Here is a 19,665-nt window from a genome sequence, read left to right on the forward strand (position 1 = left end):
AATAAGTGTCACCTTAGCCAAAAACGCGCATATTAAGAAATCAATCATGCAATGTAAATTTTACTAGACTACCCCTACAACAACAACAACATACCCAGTTGGATCCCACAACGTGAGGTCTGGGGAGGGTAAGTGTACACAGACCTTACCCCCACCTTGGAAGGTAGGGAGGTTATTTCCGAAAGACCCTCGGCTTTACTAAACTACCCCTATATAATAAAAATAAATTACTTTTCCCTTTTGATTAGAGCATGCATGAAAAGCAAGCCTTTTGACATTGGGACTCTAATAATACCAAGTTTCTATGTGCTTTTTGTCTTGAATACATAAATTTGTCAGTTTTTGTCTAAGGGCAAAGTTAGAAAAAACTTGTCAATATATGCATTGATTTCCTAATGTGACACTTATTATGGGACAAAAACATTTGGCTAAGGTGACACTTATTGTGGGACGGAGGGAGTAATAAATGTAGCACATGATAGTTCCATATTTGACCTCTTCGTATATCGCATTTGGTTTGAATGTCTCTGACTTATTAGAGTATAATCTTGTGTTCCTAAGTTCCGTATTCCCTTTTTCATACTGCTTTGAAATGTTTTACTTGAGCCGAGGATCTATCGGAAACAGCCTCTCTATATCAACGAGGTAGGGGTAAGGTCTGCGTACACTCTACCTCTCAGACTCCACCTGTGTGATTACACTGGGTATGTTGTTGTTGCTGTTGTTGTAATCTTGTGTTCTAAGTATGTCTATTTGGTTAATCCCACTTGGCACTATTGTTTAAATATCTATTCCTTTCTGATCTTGGTATCTCTATAATCATTCATAAATGATTTCTGAAGTTACGGAGTAGTAATAATAGATGATTACATTGGTTCCTTTCTCTATTCTTTCTAAATCTAGGGGGGAAGGAATAACCCAGAATGTATATCAAAAGATGATTGGTTAGTGGTAATTGTAGGAAATCAATCTGTGATCTGTATTGATGTATGAAAGTCATTATATATAAAGTAGGTATCTCACTAGGAGCATAATACTAGGCTAAATTATAGGACCTAATTACTATACATAAGGAAGAGAATATTTACAATATTTACGTAGACTTATTACATAGTCTATCACACCCCCGCAGTCGAAGCGGGAGGTTGTCGTACGCTTAGACTGTCCCTGAAATCATCAAAGAGCACGTGCGGAAGACCTTTAGTGAAGATGTCTGCGATTTGGTAACGGGACGGGACGTGAAGAACACGGACTTCTCCACGGGCAACTTTCTCACGTACGAAATGTATGTCCATCTCAATATATTTAGTGTGTTGGTGCTGAACTGGGTTACCTGATAGGTATATGGCACTAACATTATCACAATAAATCAATATAGCTGTCCGGATGGGACAACGGAGCTCCAACAGAAGGTTGCGAAGCCAACAGGACTCAGAGACGACATTAGCGACGCCACGGTATTCGGCCTCGGCATTGGAGACATAGTAGGTTGCCGTTTCGATGACCATGAGAGGAGATTATCGCCAAGGAAAACACAGTAACCAGATGTGGATCGGCGAGTGTCCGGACAACCACTCCAATCTGCATCTGTATAAGAAACCAGAGAGGCAATGGAGGATTTGTACAGATGGAGACCAAACTCAATAGTGCCTTGAATGTATCGGATTATGCGTTTAAGAGCATGCATATGTGCAACCTTTGGATTATGCATGTGAAGGCATACTTGTTGAACCGCATAGGAGATATCTGGTCTTGTGAATGTAAGGTACTGCAACGCGCCGGCCAACTTGCGATATTGTGTGGGATCATCACAAGAAGGTCCGGTCGTGGCACCAAGTTTGGCTTTGGTGTCGACCGGTGTCTGACTCGGCTTACAGGCAGTCATGCCCGCACGCTCTATAATATCTGCTGCATAATGTTTTTGAGAGAGAAACATGCCGTGTGAAGTCCGGGTAACAGCAATACCCAGAAAATAGCTTAAAGGACCCAAATCCTTCATAGCAAATTCGGCACTAAGCAGAGACATGATGGATTTCTGAGGGCATCTGAAGAAGCTGTGAGAATTATATCATCAACATATAGCAGAATGTAAGCAGTGTCAGAACCTCGACAATAAATAAAGAGAGAGTGATTAGATCGGCTATGTGAAAAACCAATAGTAGAGACATAGTCTGCAAAGCGTTGGAACCATGCACGGGGAGCTTGCTTAAGTCCGTACAGCGATTTCTTCAAAAGCCAGACATGATAGGGATGCTTTGGATCCTTAAACCCAATAGGCTGATGCATATAAACAGTCTCATTAAGATTACCATGTAAGAAGGCATTCTTGACGTCCAACTGATGAATGGGCCAAGAGTGTGCGAGTGCAACGCTCAAGACAGCGCGAATAGTAGCCGGTTTGACAACCGGACTGAAAGTCTCGTCGCAGTCAACTCCAACCTGTTGAGACCTGCCATCACAGACAAGACAGGTTTTGTGCCTCTCAAAAGAACCATCAGATTTCTTTTTATGACGAAAAATCCACATAGAACGAATCAAATTCACATCAATTTAATTAGAGCATTATATTCATCAACCATGGCAGCTTTCCAATTGTGGTCATTTAAAGCACTTATAGGATTTCGTGGGATAGGAGAGATGGTGGCAGTGTTTAAGTTAAATGGTTGTTTGGGCTTGAAAATCCCATGTTGGCTTCTAGTGACCATGCGGGTGGGCTGCTGGGCAGGCACGGGTGGGGCAGTGGGGGGGCAGACCGCTGGGCAGTGAGGGGGTGGGCTGCTGAGCAGTCACGGGTGGAGCAGGAGGGGGGAGGAGCTGTTGGGCAGTGGGGGGTCGGGTTGTACCGAGGGAACGACGGGTGGAGTAGGCTGCGACAGAAAATGCAGGGTGTATGGAGAAATCCCATGGTCCAAAAAATCATAAGAAGTTTGGGTTGGGGAGTGCAACTTTGAGAAGGGAATTGAGTTTCCTCAAAGATGACATGCCTTGATATGATGATTTTGTTGGTGGATAAATCATAACATTTATATCCTCTATGATTCAACGGATAGCCCAAAAATACACACGGGGTGGATCTTACTTGCAACTTATGAATAGTTGTAGATGGGAAAAGTGGATAGCATAGATACCCAAAAACCCGGAGATGAGAATAGGAGGGGGTTCGTTGATAGAGAACTTGCGTTGGTGATTTATACCCAAGGACTTTGGTGGGAAGGACATTAAGGAGGTATGTGGCCATTTGGAGAGCATGATGCCAAAAGGAGGGACAAGAAGAGTGCGCACTATGTTGGACAAGAAGAGTGCGCACTATGTTGTTAATGGATTTAATTTTTCTTTCCGCTTTGCCGTTTTGAGGAGAGGTATGGGGGCAAGAAAATCGAAAATTTAAACCATTGGAGGCGCAAAAATATTGAAAATGCCCATTGGCGAACTCCTGCCCATTGTCACATTGAATGTTTTTAATGTCTCTTTCGAATTGACTCCGTATTAATGCCTTAAAAGATAGAAAAGTGGAATAGACTTGGGACTTGTTAGAAATTAGAAAAGTCTAGAGAAAATTACTATAATCATCAAGAAAGAAAACATAATAGCGGTGCCCATTAGAACTTAAAACAGGAGATGTTCATAAATCACTATGAATGATATCAAATGGCATAGTAGTAGATGACAATGAATCATAAAATGGCAATTTAACATGTTTCCCCAAAGGACAAGAGGTACAAAAAGAAATTCGGGCTCCTATTACATTCAATTAAGGCATTACTACGAAGAGAACTAAGGATAGCATTTCCCGGATGGCCGAGTCGGGAATGCCACAAACTAGGTTATGCGGCAATGAAGGTGGATGGTGGAGTGGTCCGTTTTGTGGCAGTGATAGGATACAATTCCCCGGTGCTCTCACATCTCATTAGGCGACTCCCCGTCGGTAAATCCTTCACAGAAAACCCAAGAGGATCAAACTCAATAGAAACATTATTGTCCTTAGTGAATTTACGTACGGAAATAAGGTTTCTAATGAGTTTTGGATCATGCAAGACATGTTGGAGACGTAATTGGGGATTAGGTGGGGTAGAGATGTATGACCATAACCACGAATTGGAATAGTGCTACCATTACCAACAATGATTCCAGAATTATTGCTCAAATTAAATTAAGACGTGAGAGTACCTGAGTCGGCAGTCATGTGGGAAGTCGCTCCGGTGTCCATGTACCAATTATCATCCGGTTGATGCATGGACAGAGTGTGCATGGCTGCCTCCACGTCTGTTAGAGTGTACCCAGAATACGTCGGACCATGCATGGAATAGGCCTGCTGAGGCCGTGGACCCGCACTGAGAATGTCGCTGCCGGGTCGCGGTGTGGTGGGACGCTGCTGCCACGGTCTGGTCGGATATGGGCAGGGGCAGTGGCCACTGCTGGGGCGGCCAGGCTGGCCAATAGTAGCCCCCTGCCGGTGGCTGTCCCGTCGGCCACTGACCGTGACTGGTCTGTCCGCCGCCGCCGCAGCCGGATTTCCCGCGGTTGGTGTTGTTGTTATTCCCCTTTCCCTTGTTCCTGTTGGAATTCCTGCCACGATTATTATCACGATGGTTAGTTGAATTAGTGTTGCCGCCAGGTGGCGGGGAGGGAGTTTCATTATCAACAAGCAGAGCCGCGGGACTAGAATCGCGGGCAAGTTCCTTGGCTGCGGAGTCTTCGAGCTTGAGTCTAGAGCACACTTCAGAGAAAGAGGGCAGCACATCCTTCTGCTGGATGGTGGTGACAAAGTGTGCATATGTCTCCGGTAAGCCTGCAAGGAGGCGCAAGACCAGACGTTGGTCGGACACCGGTGACCCCACGTTGGCAAGCTGATCCGCGAGAGACTTGAGCCTATTATAATAGGCCATAACTGAGCCGAAGTCGGCCATTTTTGTGGTGGTGAACTCGGTTTCAAGGTACGCTGCCCTTGAGTGCTTGTTGTCTTGGAAAAGTTGAGCAACTCGATTCCAAGCCTTCTCCGCAACATCATCCGCCACGAGAATAGAGGTAAGAATATCATGGGATACGGTGGCGTATATCCATTGAAGGACCACCGCATCTAGCCGTTTCCAGAGCGGAAGATTAGCCGCCTTCGTTTCGTTGTACGCGGTGAGTTCAGTGGTGTCAGTTGGTTGTATGATGTGCTCAAGTACGGAGTGGACACAGGCTAGAACTTTGAATAGTGTCGCCCATTCGTGATAATGGCCGGTTTCCATGTCTAGAGTGATTGGGATTAAAGATTTCACATTCGTGACGGTTAAAGCAGAATGGAAATTTTTGTTGTCAGCCATTGAAGAGAGAAGAGGGAGGAGAAAGGAGGGGGGGAGGGGGAGTGGCTATGGTTAGGAGAGAGGGAGGTGGACGGCTAGGGTTTTGGATGCTAGGGTTTTTAGGAGAAACCTAGTCTGATACCATGTAGGAAATCAATCCGTGATCTGTATTGATGTATGAAAGTCATTATATACAAAGTAGGTATCTCACTAGGAGCATAATACTAGGCTAAATTATAGGACCTAATTACTATACATAAGGAAGAGAATATTTACAATATTTACGTAGACTTATTACATAGTCTATCAGTAATAACTAAAACATACACCAAAAACGACAAGGTAGGAAAGCTCTTTCTCTTCTGGTAGCACAAGACGAGTGATTACAAATATTATCATGTAGTTAAGAAGCCAGAAGGGGTGAAATCCCAACTCCAACCCCTCTCTCGTTTTCCCCTTTCCTTTTTAATCTTTGAAGTACCTTGGTTTGACTTATGTAGTTCGTACAGGATTACCGTTCAGGTTAACTGTCAGCAAGTTATGTGTGTACTTTTCCCTTTTATATCTGACTCTTTAAGAATAAGTAAAAGCAGAATGAAAGACAACCCTATGTTAATGAGGACGAGCTTTCACAATTTTTGTGACCAAACAGGCCCTAAATTTCCTTTCCAGAAAGGACATGAAGGTTAACAATATGTCCTTTATTCTTGTAATTTTATTCCCTTTCCGCGGGCGTAGTTGGTGGTTCCTCTAAAAGTTGTGCAATTGTGTCCCTATTTTTTAAGGATAAATAGTGTCCCATCGGATTCCTACCAGCCCTCTCTGTTTCACTTCGGTGGCCCATCCACCCGCTGGCTTGATGTATTGCCAGTTATTCCTTTCTTACATTGAAAGATTGTTGTATCTGTACTTCTGTAGTGACTGCTTGGTGAAAAGAAGAAAGGATGAAAGAATAGTAAATTAAGCATACTACATAAAGATTCTAAGTAGGTGTTTGGTGATCTATTCCAAATATTTTACTTTATTTGGAATTTATGAAGTTGGCGTCGAAGCTGAAGTTGTGTTTGGTTATACTTTTTGCAAAAAAGAGGAGAAATACAAAACTTTAAGTTGGATTCGAAATTCAAACACTGATTTTGCGTTAAGGCGAAAAATTGTTCCATGAAAAAGTGAATAATTCTCATGGCTAAAAGGGTAAATATGAGAGGTGCCCCTTGAATTCTAGTTGAAGAAATCGAAGAATGGGAAATGAAATAAAGCATTTTAGCTCTGGTTTTGAAGCCCATTAACATATGTTTTCTTATTTTTTAATGAGAAAAGTACGTATATATACTTATTAAGGAGAAATATTTACGAAACGTGACGATAGTTTTCTATTTACAAAACATAACATTACAAACCCTATACAAAACATGTTTTTTAAAAAATATATATATATATTTTAAAGTCATCGATGGACCCCTGAACTTGTCCTGATTTTTCATTTAGACCCCCAACTAAAACGTTGATCATCTGGACCCTCGAACATACGCTAAACTGTGCCATTTGAACACATCGTGCCAGCTTGGCACATGCGTGCAGTACACTGCTTTAAACAGAGCTTGAGAGGCCAAATTTTTTCTTTTTTAAAATTTTTAATCATTAAAAATTAATTTTAAGAAAAACTCTATTTTAAAATCTATTTAAATAATTAAAAAAAAACTGAAAAACTTAACCCATCCTCTCCGATAGCCCACTTCGCCACCGCTGCCGCCGCCTCCGCCACCGCCGCTCCATTTTGAAAATCTATTTAAACAAATCTCCGACGAAAAACGACACCATTTTTTTTAATTATTTAAATAGATTTTGAAGCAGCGGCGGCGGCGAAGTGGACTAGGTTTTCAGATCGGAGAGGATGGGTTGGGTTGTTCATATTTTTTTTTAATTATTTAAATAGATATTAAAATTAATTTTTTTTTTGTTGGCATGGCTTATTTTTATTGGCCTATTTTTTCATATCACAGCAAGTGTAGCTCACGCACCACACTTGATCTGGACTGTGGTCAAATGACACAGTTTAGCTTTTGTTCGAGGGTCCAGATGGTCAACGTTTCAGTTGGGGGTCTAAATGAAAAATCAGGACAAGTTCAGGGGTCCATCAATGACTTTAGCCTTATTTTAAAAAAAAAAATCTTTTTTTAAAAAAATTATTTTTTCATATTTTAAATTTATTTTTTTATTTTTTTATTTTTTTAAAAAAAATATTTTTTTAAATTATTTTTTTCGCTCAAAAATTTATGTATGAAATGTGTATATCTCGCTCAAGGCTTAAAAAGTTCGCTCAAAATTTAGTGTATGAAAACGGTATGAAATGTGTATATCTCGTTCAAGGCTTAAAAAATCCGCTCAAAATTATGTGTATAAAAACTGTATGAAATTTGTATCTCGCTCAAGGCTTAAAATTTCGCTCACATTTTTATATATAAAGTTCATGTTAGATTTTTATAAAATTAATACAACTACAACAACATTGTATATAACTTTGGTACAACATTCAAGACTTAAAATAATCGCTCAAATTTTTGTGTATACCTTGCTCAAGGCTTAAAAAGTTCGCTCAAATTTTGTATATGAAAAAGGTATGAAATGCGTATATCTCGATCAAGACTTAAACATTACGCTCAAAATTTTATATATGAGAATGGTATGAAATGTGTATATCTCGCTCAAGACTTAGAATTTCATTCACATTTTTCGTATATAAAGTTCATATTAGGTTTTTGGAAAACTAATACAATTACAATAACATTGTAACAACTTTCATACAATATTTAAGGCTTAAAGATTTCACTCACAATTTGTGTATGAAAATTATATTAAAAGTTTCGCTCACACATACACATTTCATACATTTTTCATACAGTTTTCATACACAAAAAATTGAGGTAATTTTTAAACCCTTTGAGAATATATATATATATATATATATATATATATATATATTTTAAAAAAAAAAGATAAAAATATTTTTTTTAAAATTAATTTAGAAAACGAAAAATATATGAAAATCCATCATATTTCGTAAAATATCGTTATGTTTGTAAATAAGAAAAAATATCTATATATTTTGTAATAAAGAGTCTTAAGTAGGTATCATATGTCATTTTCTCTTTTTTAATCCCATGTTGCATTTATTTTGACCCTCATTTCCGACATGTATAGTTATTAAAGTTTATCAATAGGTATAAGAAATTACCAATAAGCCGGCCGTGAAATAGATGAAGTGGTTGAATTTTGCGAGTTATTCCGACCAAGATTGCTACTTGCTAGGTCTTGGTTTTGAACCTTTTATTGAAGAATAAGGGACCGTTTGGACATGAATGTTTTTTCCTTTTTCTGAAAATATTTTCTAAACATTGGAATGACTTTTTGGTTAGTTGTTTTAAGATGACTTTTTAAGTTTGAAAAACTGGTCAAACTAATTTTTCAAATTAATTTTTTTTTTTCACTCAAGCTTCATCTTTTTCCAAATGAAATGCATATTTAAAAACAACCTCAACTTCCAAATATTTCAAGTTCAAAAATTTCCTGTTCTTTTTTTTTTAAAAAAAATTTAGTTTCAACCAAATACCTACTAATTACCCTTTTCAGCTTAGCGATGGGGCATTCATTTTTGTCCTATTTGCTTGATGCCTCAAGTATTTTGTCTCGAGCATGCTCTGTTTGAATAGCACCCTTGGGCAAACCATGACTCAAATTTGTATAGATATGAATATAAGTGGCAATCCATCTTGCTGATCAAATTATCCATGATATTCTTCCGAAATAAATGTCTGCATCTGCTTTTGTTTCAAGGGTGTAATACCAATAACTTAAAACAAAAGTTCCTGCATCAGCCCAACCTAGACTTTGTCCTTAATCCATAATCCTCATCAATGAAAGCACTAAAACACTTAGTCTCATCCCCACATGCAATAAGTGTTAGATTATTTCTGCTCATTTGCCTAATATCTGATGAAATAATCGAGATGACTACAAGCCCATCGCTATTAGAAATAAAATATAGTAAATGATTGCAAGTGCTGGACTGTCATTCTTCGGACCACTGTAGTTTAAACAGTTAGACCACTGCAAAATATTAAGGAATGGCTCCATTCAAACATGTTTGTGAAAGGACGAAGCCCAATATTAGCTACTATTGCCAAAGAAAAGCCACTAGGCGAAATTCGTTAAGACAAGCCTAATAACAACATAAACATTCCCAATGTAATAACACTATAGTCTGGAGAGAGCAGTGTGTACATAGACCCTCCCCCTACCTTGTGGGGGCAGACAGGTTGTTTCCAATAGACAAATGTTAAACAGGCCTAATATCACCAGTAAATCAGTAATGATAAAATAGCAGTTAATTGAATGAAAACTCATGTTTTCTGTTTCTGTAACCGCAATACCGAACATTAAGCAAACTCAATCAGTCTTGACAAGGAAAGAGACTCGGCTATTTACTAGGGACTGTTGAATGCCGAAGGCTAACCATTAAGTTGACACGGATCCACAGTCAGTGAAGAACCATTATCCAGCATTTCTAGCTATACGAGAATTTGACAAGATGAGAAAAAGACATAAACCAAAATTGTATCACAATAACAAGTCTCAACGTCAAAATCTCAAACAAGAAATTACATGAAGCCTATCATCTCCTCAAGTGCATAATCTGATATGATTCCAAGTATCCCGGACATGCCAAAACAACTTAATATAGAATTTCTAAGATATGATTCGACACTCCGAATGCCCATGTCTTCTCTATGCCACAAGAGTACTGGCCGTGGTAGATTCACTGCAAGGTAAAAATTGAAATTAGTACAGCATATCACAAATTAAGGGAGAACACCCCGAAGGGGATTTGGGGGGCACGGGGTGCTAGGAAAATACAGTATTGACTTTCATATAGTTAGATATTTGCACACAAAAAGCTGCACCAACTTCAGTAAATGAAAATTGTTGCTTCAGATTTACAAGTGCTCAATCCATCCATCAAACAATTTAAGCATTTGAATTAAAAAAAAAATGAAGAACAGCTTGCAGAAACTGTTTTTCTATTTATTTATTTTTTCGAATAAGGGCCTCCAAAGTACCAGAACATGACAAAGCAACCTGACAAAAGCCTATACGCCGTTGCTTTCCTCCCTAATAAAGGCCTAATAATGCCATTTTCTTTTATCAAGTATAAAAAGTTGTTTCTTAAATTTGGAGGTGTGCGTAACCCCAATTTCTGGAATCGTTTTCGAAGACAAATTAGGGCTTTAAACACCACCATTTGGCAATTTAGGAGGGACCTAAAAACATGGCAAAACAAAATTCCATGTACATAATGAAGCCAACTCCTTGAAAACAAAGGCCTAATGATGCCATTTTTTTTATCAAGTACAAAATTTGGAGGTGTGCGTAACCCCAATTTCTGGAATCATTTGCAATGACAAATTAGGGCTTTAAACACCAACGTTTGGCAATTTAGGAGAGACCTAAAAACAAGGCAACACATAATGCCATGTACATAATGAAGCCAACTCCTTGAAAAAAAAAGTCCCAATGATGCCATTTTTTATCACATATAACAAGTTGTATACAAAATTTGGAGGTGTTTGTAACCCCAATTTCTGGAATATTTTCTATGACAAATTAGGGCTTCAAACACCGCCGTTTGGCAATTTAGGAGAGACCTAAAAACAAGGCAAAACAAAATTCCATGTACATAATAAGCCAACTCCTTGCAAAAAAAAAGGCCTAATGATGCAGGCAGTACATACTCAATTCAGATAGACCTAAAAAGCTTGTACGGTGCACAAACATGTCCAATCATCCTACATACCCTTGACACGTGTCTACGAAACTGATACAACACATGGTATGATGCTTCAAATATGTTGTATAATATGAAACCAAACCTCAAACAGAACAATCAACGCATTGGCTGAACCACATATTCTCAAAACTGAAAATAAACCTTTCCACCAAACTATGAGAGACAATTATCGAGCATGCTTAGATAAAGAAGTCGCTTTGTAGAAGATTGAACATATTCACATATTTTATTTGCAAATGCAACATTAAGCTTGATTGAAAATGTTAATCAGAAGCAGTCCACTACTAAAGTCAAATAGGAAGACTGGACTTACTACTTCCAGACTGGTGGAAGCTTTTTTGTTTTCTTGTAGTAGCGAGCAAGTCGGTGAATCCTGCTCTCAACAAGAATCAGCCTAAACTTGGAATCCTTGTCTTTCCTGTTTCTCTCAAGGTGCTTCCTGATTGCAACTGCTTTTTTGATAAGGTGGTAGAGATCCTCAGGAATCTCAGGAGCAAGTCCTATCAAATTAAGAATCATTTGCTATCAAATATTTCCTTGGGACAAGTAAATTCTACTAAAAACACAAATTACCAAATAAATACCATGAGCCTTCAAAATTCGGAGAATCTTGCTACCAGTTACACTCTTCACCTGAGCAATGCCATGGGAATCACGAAGAATAACACCAATTTGAGAAGGTGTCAAACCTTTTTTGGCAAACTTGCAGATATTATCTTCGACCTGAAACACAAGAGAATGCTGCTGGTTAAGAAACTAGAACCAAGTACATGACTTATTCAATCAAGTTACACATAAATCTTTGGGTAATGTTTTGAATTTTAGCAAAATCCAACCAAGTGTCCCAAGTTTTTTAACCCATATTTAAAAAGAGACAAAGCTCAACCGATACTCATGAAGGGAAAGAGCTCCACTGATCCTCCCTTTTTTGGATGAAGTAAGGGAATCATCTTTAATAAGCATCAAGAAGATGCAGAGCAAAAGATACAAAAGTTACCATACTGCTTGATGGTGTCTGCTGCTATACAAAAAACAATCTATAGCTACGGAGCCAACACAATGTGAAAATCTTCATGATGGGAGCTCAACTTTTTGTTTACTCGTTCTGTTCCAATTTATATGGCAGCATTTCCATTTTAGTTTGTTCCAAAAATAATGACAGCTTTCAGAATTACGAAATCTTTTACTTTTAGGATTCCAATATTACCCTTACCATCATTCCTTTAAAAACTGACACAGACCCCCACTAGATTTAAAAGTAAAATATGTGATTATTTGCTGCCATGTGACCAGGTGGTCACGGGTTCAAGCCGTGAAAACAGCCTATTGCAGAAATGTAGGGTAAGGCTGCATACAGTAGACCCTTGTGGTCCGGCCCTTCCCCGGACCCCGCGCATAGCGGGAGCTTAGTGCACCGAGCTACCCTTTAGACGTTAATGTTGAAAAAACAACAAGCTACAATGTGTCGGATCTCTTCCATTTTTGTGTAAGATTTAGCTGTTATCTTTTTTTCTTCTTTCTCACTCTTTTTGCTGAGATTCCACTTAATTTCCCCTGAATTTGATTAATTGCAAGCCACATGTAAATTTCTTAAATTACTAGGTTATGTTTTTCCTCTCTCTCACCAACGGTAAGTTTTCTCCTCCTGCCCCCCCAACCCCCACCCCACCCACCCCCAACCAACCAAGCCACCCCAAACGGCCACCGGCGACGACGACCACCGGCCGGCCAGATCTCTCTCTCTCCTCTGTTCTCTCTTTTCTTTCCTTCTTCCTTTTTTGTTTTTTTTTCCTCTTTTCCTCTCTTCTACCCTGCGACCGGAAACCCTCCACCAGTAGGTTTCCGGGCAGTTTCTGCACATGTAGGTGAACAGTGATTCCGGCCAGTGAACAGTATTTTCCGGCAGAGAACAGCATTTCCGGCGGTGAACAGAGATTTCTCGGTGGTGAACAGGTTTTATTACTTGGAGTTGGTACCTCCAATAGCCCATTTCCTGTCTTTTAGCCTTATAAATTTTGTCTGCTCCGCATGTTTCACTACTTATAGACTATTGCTAACTTGTGCTTTAGTATTGACCCTTCGTTTGTCTTAGATTAACCTTTCACTAGCGTATATTTGCTTTATTGGCTTTGGTGAGGGATGATAGACTAGGGTCATGTTCTCGGTTGGGATCGGGGGCCAGGGTTGGGGAGGCTAAGGGGGCTGAGGGAGCTTCTAGGTTGAGAGTAGGGTCTTGGAATATTGGGACTTTATCGGGAAAGTCCATAGAGTTAGTTAAGATTCTCAAGAAGAGGAGGATTAATATAGCTTGCGTCCAAGAGACTAAATGGGTAGTACCTAAAGCTAAAGAGGTGGACGGGTACAAGCTTTGGTTCTCGGGCAAGTCGAGGTATAGGAATGGGGTAGGGATCTTGATAGATAGTGAGCTTAGAGATTAGGTGGTAGAGGTTAGGAGGATCAATGACAGGATGATGGCGATTAAGTTAGTCGTTGGAGGGTTCACCTTGAACATTATTAGTGCCTACGCGCCACAAGTGGGTTTGGACGAGGAGGTAAAAAGGCGCTTTTGGGAGGACTTAGATGAAGTGGTGGTAAGTATACCGCCTACTGAGAAGTTATTCATAGGAAGAGATTTCAATGGGCACATTGGGTCCGTTTCGAGGGGTTATGACGATGTGCATGGAGGATTTGGCTTCGGGGACAGGAATGGTGGACAAGTCTCATTCCTAGATTTCGCAAAAGCTTTTGGATTGGTGGTAGCCAACTCGAGTTTTCCAAAGAAGGAGGAGCACTTGGTAACCATCCATAGCTCGATGACTGCGACGCAAATAGACTTTCTGCTTCTTAGAAAAGACGATAAAGGCCTCTGTAAGGACTGCAAGGTCATACCGAGTGAGAATCTTACGACCCAACATAAGCTATTGGTGATGGATTTGGAGATAAGAAGGAGGAAGAAGAAGAAGAAGAAGAGGGTCGTGGATGACCGACCGGGGATTAGGTGGGGAAGTTTGACTCCGTCTAGCGCCAAAGAGATGGGGGAGAAGTTGATGGCTATGGGAGCGTGGGATAGTAGGGGGGATGCAAGCAGTATGTGGGATAGGACGACCAGTTACATTAGGGAAGCAGCTAGAGAGGTATTGGGGGTCTCACGAGGCCACCGTGGTGGGCACCGAGGGGATTGGTGGTGGAATGGAGAAGTCCAAGGGAAGGTAGAAGCAAAGAAGCACGCATATGTGAAGTTGGTAGATAGCAAGGATGATGAAGAGAAGCGGACGAACAGGGAAAAGTATAAGATGGCGAGAAAGAAGGCGAAGTTGGCAGTTTCGGCGGCTAAAACGGCTGCCTTTGAATGCCTTTATGCAGAACTAGAAAACAGAGGTGGGGATAAGAAGCTATATAAGCTCGCCAAGGCGAGAGAGAGGAAGGCACGCGACTTGGATCAAGTGAAGTGCATCAAGGACGAGGATGGCCAAGTGTTGGTACAGGAATCTCGCATTAGACAGAGACGAGCAGTCATACTTTCATGAACTCTTGAACGAAGGAGGGGACAGAGACATTGTGTTGGGAGACTTGGAGCACTCGGATAGGCGTCGCAAGTTTGGATATTGTAGGAGTATAAAGGTTGAGGAGGTTAAGGGAGTTGTTCGTAGGATGCGCAGGGGAAGAGCGACTGGACCTGACGAGATTCCTGGGGAATTTTGGAAGAATGCAAACAGGATAGGCTTGGAGTGGCTGACTGGGTTGTTTAATGTCATTTTCAAGACAGCGAAGATGCCGGAAGAATGGAGGTAGAGTATAATGATTCCCGTGTACAAGAACAAGGGAGACATTAAAAGCTGCAACAACTATAGAGGTATCAAGCTGCTAAGTCACGCTATGAAAGTGTGGAAAAGGGTGGTGGAAATGAGGGTGAGGAGAAGTGTGTCTATTTCAGAGAACAGTTTGGATTCATGCCGGGGCGCTCGACTACAAAAGCCATTCATATTGTAAGGAGATTGGTGGAGCAGTATAGGGAGCGGAAGAGAGACTTGCACATGGTATTCATTGACCTAGAAAAGGCCTACGACAAAATGCCAAGAGAGGTCCTGTGGAGATGCTTGGAGGCTAAAGGTGTACCTTTGGTGTACATTAGAGCGATAAAGGACATGTATGATGGAGCTAAGACCAGGGTAAGGACGGTAGGAGGAGACTCGGAGCACTTCCCTGTTATGATGGGGTTGCATCAGGGATCAGCTCTTAGCCCGTTTCTATTCGCCCTGGTGATGGATGAATTGACGCGACAAATACAAGGTGAGGTGCCTTGGTGTATGTTGTTCGCGGATGACATAGTCCTGATTGACGAGACTCGCAACGGAGTTAACGATAAGCTGGAGGGCTGGAGACAGACGTTGGAGTCTAAAGGATTTAAATTGAGTAGGACCAAGACAGAATACTTGGAGTGCAAGTTCAGTGACCTACCGCGTGAGGCTGACGAGGAAGTGAGGCTTGATACCCAGGCCATTCAAAAGAAAGGAAGTTTCAAGTATCTTGGGTCTATTATACAGGGAGATGGGGCTATCGACGAGGATGTTTCACATCGTATTGGTGCAGGGTGAATGAAATGGAGGCTCGCCTCCGGAGTGCTATGTGATAAGAAAGTGCCACCAAAACTTAAAGGCAAGTTCTACAAAGTGGTGGTTAGACCGACCTTATTGTACGGGGGCGGAGTGTTGGCCAGTCAAGAAATTTCACGTTCAGAAGATGAAAGTCGCAGAAATGCGAATGCTGCGGTGGATGTGTGGGCACACTAGGAGGGATAGAATTAGGAATGAAGATATCTGAAACAAGGTGAGAGTGGTATCGGTGGAGGACAAGATGCGGGAAGCGAGGCTGAGATGGTTTGGACATGTGAAGAGGAGAGACACAAATGCCCCAGTGCGGAGGTGTGAGAAGTTGGCTATGGACGGTTTCAGAAGAAGCAAAGGGAGGCCGAAGAAGTATTGGGGAGAGGTGATTAGGCAGGATATGGCACAATTTCAGCTCACCGAGGACATGACCGTAGACAGGAGGTTGTGGAGGACTCAGATTAGGATAGAAGGCTAGGTGGCTAATCCTTTCACCATAGTAGTTGTAGTTTTGCTCATTTGTTTATTGCCATTTGATTTCGGCATTTGATTGTTGCTTATATTTGTTAGGCCGTTGTACTTTGGTTATCTTAGTTATCTATAGTAGTTAATGCTCCTTTCTTTCCGGACTGTTCTACCATGACTTGCTCGCTTTTGTTATTCCTTACTTTCATATTGTTTTTGATATGGTTGGTCCTATCTAACCTTTTGTCTTGTTTTTCCTCTCTTGTTCTCCTCTCTTGAGTCGAGGGTCTTTCGAAAACAGCCGCCCTACCTTTCAAGGTGGGGGTTAGGTCTGCGTATACTCTACCCTCCCCAGACCCCACATGGTGGGATTATACTGGGCTTGTTGTTGTTTGTTGTACTCGATCTTTTACCCAAACCCCCAGAAAAACGCATCGAAGACACCAAGCAGCATTATTCGACCAAAGTCAATAGATAATCAACCATAAACACGCACATGATTCAAAACCTAGAGCTGCTGAATCAAACCAATCAATTTTGCAGAAATTGGGAATTGCTTACAAAATAGAATGGTAGTCTTAGAAATCATCCGGATTACAGACAAAATACCGAAACCTCATTTGATTAGTTAGAAGAGTGGTATTTGAGGAAAGCACTAATGTGCTGTGGGCTTGATTAATTAAGATTCTTGTCCTTTCGACAGGCATTTTTAAAGTAACACTAGTTTCCTTCCATATAGTGGAAAGGATCCATCCTTTCCCTCTTAAGTCACTGAAGTTTACTTATGTGATTGAAAAGATAAAAACAAGGCATAAATGCATAAAATGTGGCATAACTATGCTGGTAGGCATGTAGTAATGTGAGAGAGGCAATGACATACTCTTTCTTTACCTTGCTCATTTTAAGGTTATGCGCCATTTTATATTTAAAGAATGTGGCATATAATTGCAGGTGCATTTCGGCTTATTATATAGTCTATAAGAAAGCACAAAAGTGTATTTCTCGTCACCAGGGTTCAGTTGAGGTTTTCTTTATACTCCCTCCATTATGTTTTATGTGGCAAAGAGCACAGAGTTTAATAAATGGGAGAAGACTTTTGACGGATAATCTAAATATACACTAACCCTCTATTTGGATGGTTGTTTCCCGTGGTTCATTAATGTACAGTATGGTATGGTACAGTATGGTGTTGTATTGTACTGTATTAATGAACACAATGTTTGGATAGACTGTATCGTTTGTTGTGGTTTAATAACATTTGTATTGCTTGGTTTGACTGTATGGTATTATATAATAACTTGTAAGTTTATTAAAATACCCTTAACTCTTAATTAGAAATTAATTTATATATATTAATAAAACTCAGGTAAAGAAAAAAATAAGAACTTTAAAAAATTAGATAGTGGGTGGGGGTGGTGTGACGTGGGTGGTGTTGGGATGAGAGTGGGGGTAGTTGGTGGTAGGGTAGGGGTAGTTGGTGGTAGGGTGGGGGTGAGTGGTTGTGGGGGTGGGATTGGGTGGTGTTGAGAGGTAGTGGGTGGGGGTGGTGAAGGGGTGGGTGGTGTGAGGTGGGTGTTGTGGGATGAGGGTGGGGGTGAGTTTTTGTGGGGTGGGGGTAGGCGGTGGTGAGGGGTAGTGGGTGGTGGGGGTGGGTGGCAGAGAAGTGGGGTAGTTGGGGGTGAGGGTGAGTGGTAGGGAGGGGCAGGGGTGGGGTGGGGGTGAGTCGTAGAGTGGAGCAGGGGTGAGGTGGGGAGGATGGTGTATAATGGAGAAATGAATACATAACTACAGAAAAACCACCAAATCGGTGGTTTAAAAAATTAGGATTTTTCATAGTTATATAACCATGGAATGAACTACGGGTTTACAACACCATACCACATAATTTTAAGAGCAATGAAAACAAACATGATTTCATAGAAAACCATACATTAATAAACCGCGGGAAACCACCATCCAAACAGGGGGTAAGTACCAATATGCCCTTAAGAGCCCCGTGGTTAGATTTGTAATGGGAAACACGGTAAAGAGAATACAGACTCAAAATAGACTTGACATGTTCCATCGTCTTACTCCACGTTGACACAGTGTTCATTTTCCCATAACTTCCTCCCACTCTTATCAACTTTAATTCCAAAGTCCAAACATGATACCGAAATACAATTCCGGGAGAAAATGAAAATTATCCATGGCCAAAGGGGCCCTAAATGTCCAGAGTTCAAAAACAAAACGGAAACAAATGAAGACCGAGAAGTCGAAATGCTAGTAATTTAATTACTTACATCAGGTGCAGATATTTTGAGCCAACTTGGTGGAGTCCTCTTATATGGTAGTGCTGAAGCCGAAATACCCTTACTGTAAAAATACAAAAATATTAGTACAATGTGCCATTGTAATTACTAGAATTGTACAGTGTGTTATATATGTAATTTACAGAGATGAAGAAAGATTGAACGAACCCTCTACTGTGCATACGACCCATGGTGGCTTTGGGGTGTGTGTATGGTGGGGTCGGGGGGTGGGGGTGAAGGCAGCTGGTGTCCGGCTGGCTGTGAAGAAGGAAACCCTAGAATGGCTGAAAGAAAGGAGATTAGGATTTTATATAAATTCTTTATTTGCTATCAAGTCCCTTTCATATAATTTGAATTGAAGATCAGCCCATCTAAAAGAGTTCAAAGTGGATACAAATTATGTTGCGATTGATAATATAGAAATTACAATGTAGTGACTATTGTTTAATTTGTTGCGTATAACTTGCGGGAAAAGGGCCAAAAATACATTTGAATTATTCAAAATAGGTCAAATTTATCCTTTGATCTGTTATTTACTCAAATGCCCTTGCCATTACATTTTGGTCAAAAATGTCTTCTCACTATCAAAATAGTTCAAACATAACTTTCCTGCTAACCATTGCTCCAAATCAAGGAAAATGGACTAATTTTGCCCTTAAACTATTCAAAATGTAGATCAGGCCATCTAAGCTAGCGTTTGGCCATAGATTCCCAAACAAAATTGTAATACTTAATTTCGGTGAAGTTTTTCAAGTTTTGAAAATGTCTTTGGCCATAGTTTTTCAAAACATATTTCACTTTTTGTTTTGAAAAATATGAAACATTACTAATACCCATAAGTTCTAAAAAAACTATTGAGAATACCCAACCATACAAAACATAAATACTTGCTAATCCCAAATTATGCAGAACGTGATATTTTAATAACAACTGTTAATAACACACTTACTGGCTACTACAATTCAAATTACAATACAAAGAGCTATTTTTATCTTCGCAACGGATTTCTACAGTTGACGAAGCAGTTTTCCCGAGGGTTCTTTTTCTACTGTTTGGGCACAGCTTAGCTCATTCACTTTATAGAAGAGACTGCTTCAATTGTGGAAACATGGTAGATACAGCTTTAACTGTGAAAACATGGTAAATAGAATTGGTTGGGTCATAAATAGATG

The 19,665-nt window shown here is 40.4% G+C and overlaps 1 protein-coding gene across 1 annotated transcript; it reads right to left on the reverse strand.

Annotated features, from left to right (window-relative positions):
* Positions 1-9,768: 9,768 nt before the first annotated feature.
* Positions 9,769-18,819, reverse strand: LOC132635016 (small ribosomal subunit protein uS15). The gene is made up of 5 exons (XM_060351222.1): positions 18,662-18,819; positions 18,485-18,557; positions 11,718-11,856; positions 11,447-11,633; positions 9,769-10,107 (listed from the first exon to the last, which is right to left on the reverse strand). The coding sequence occupies exons 1-5, from the start codon at positions 18,682-18,684 to the stop codon at positions 10,074-10,076; spliced, it is 456 nt and encodes a 151-aa protein (XP_060207205.1). The 5' UTR covers positions 18,685-18,819; the 3' UTR covers positions 9,769-10,073.
* Positions 18,820-19,665: the final 846 nt, after the last annotated feature.

Source organism: Lycium barbarum, chromosome 1, assembly GCF_019175385.1.
Source record: "Lycium barbarum isolate Lr01 chromosome 1, ASM1917538v2, whole genome shotgun sequence".
Lineage (NCBI taxonomy): Eukaryota > Viridiplantae > Streptophyta > Magnoliopsida > Solanales > Solanaceae > Lycium > Lycium barbarum.

Excerpts from the sequence above, each read along its gene's own strand:
- LOC132635016 (XM_060351222.1), bottom strand. The coding sequence starts at position 18,684 with ATGGGTCGTATGCACAGTAGAGG. Across the intron at positions 18,558-18,661 it reads GGTCGTATGCACAGTAGAGG|TAAGGGTATTTCGGCTTCAG; the intron begins GTTCGTTCAATC and ends GTATTTTTACAG. Across the intron at positions 11,634-11,717 it reads CCGAATTTTGAAGGCTCATG|GACTTGCTCCTGAGATTCCT; the intron begins GTATTTATTTGG and ends TTAATTTGATAG.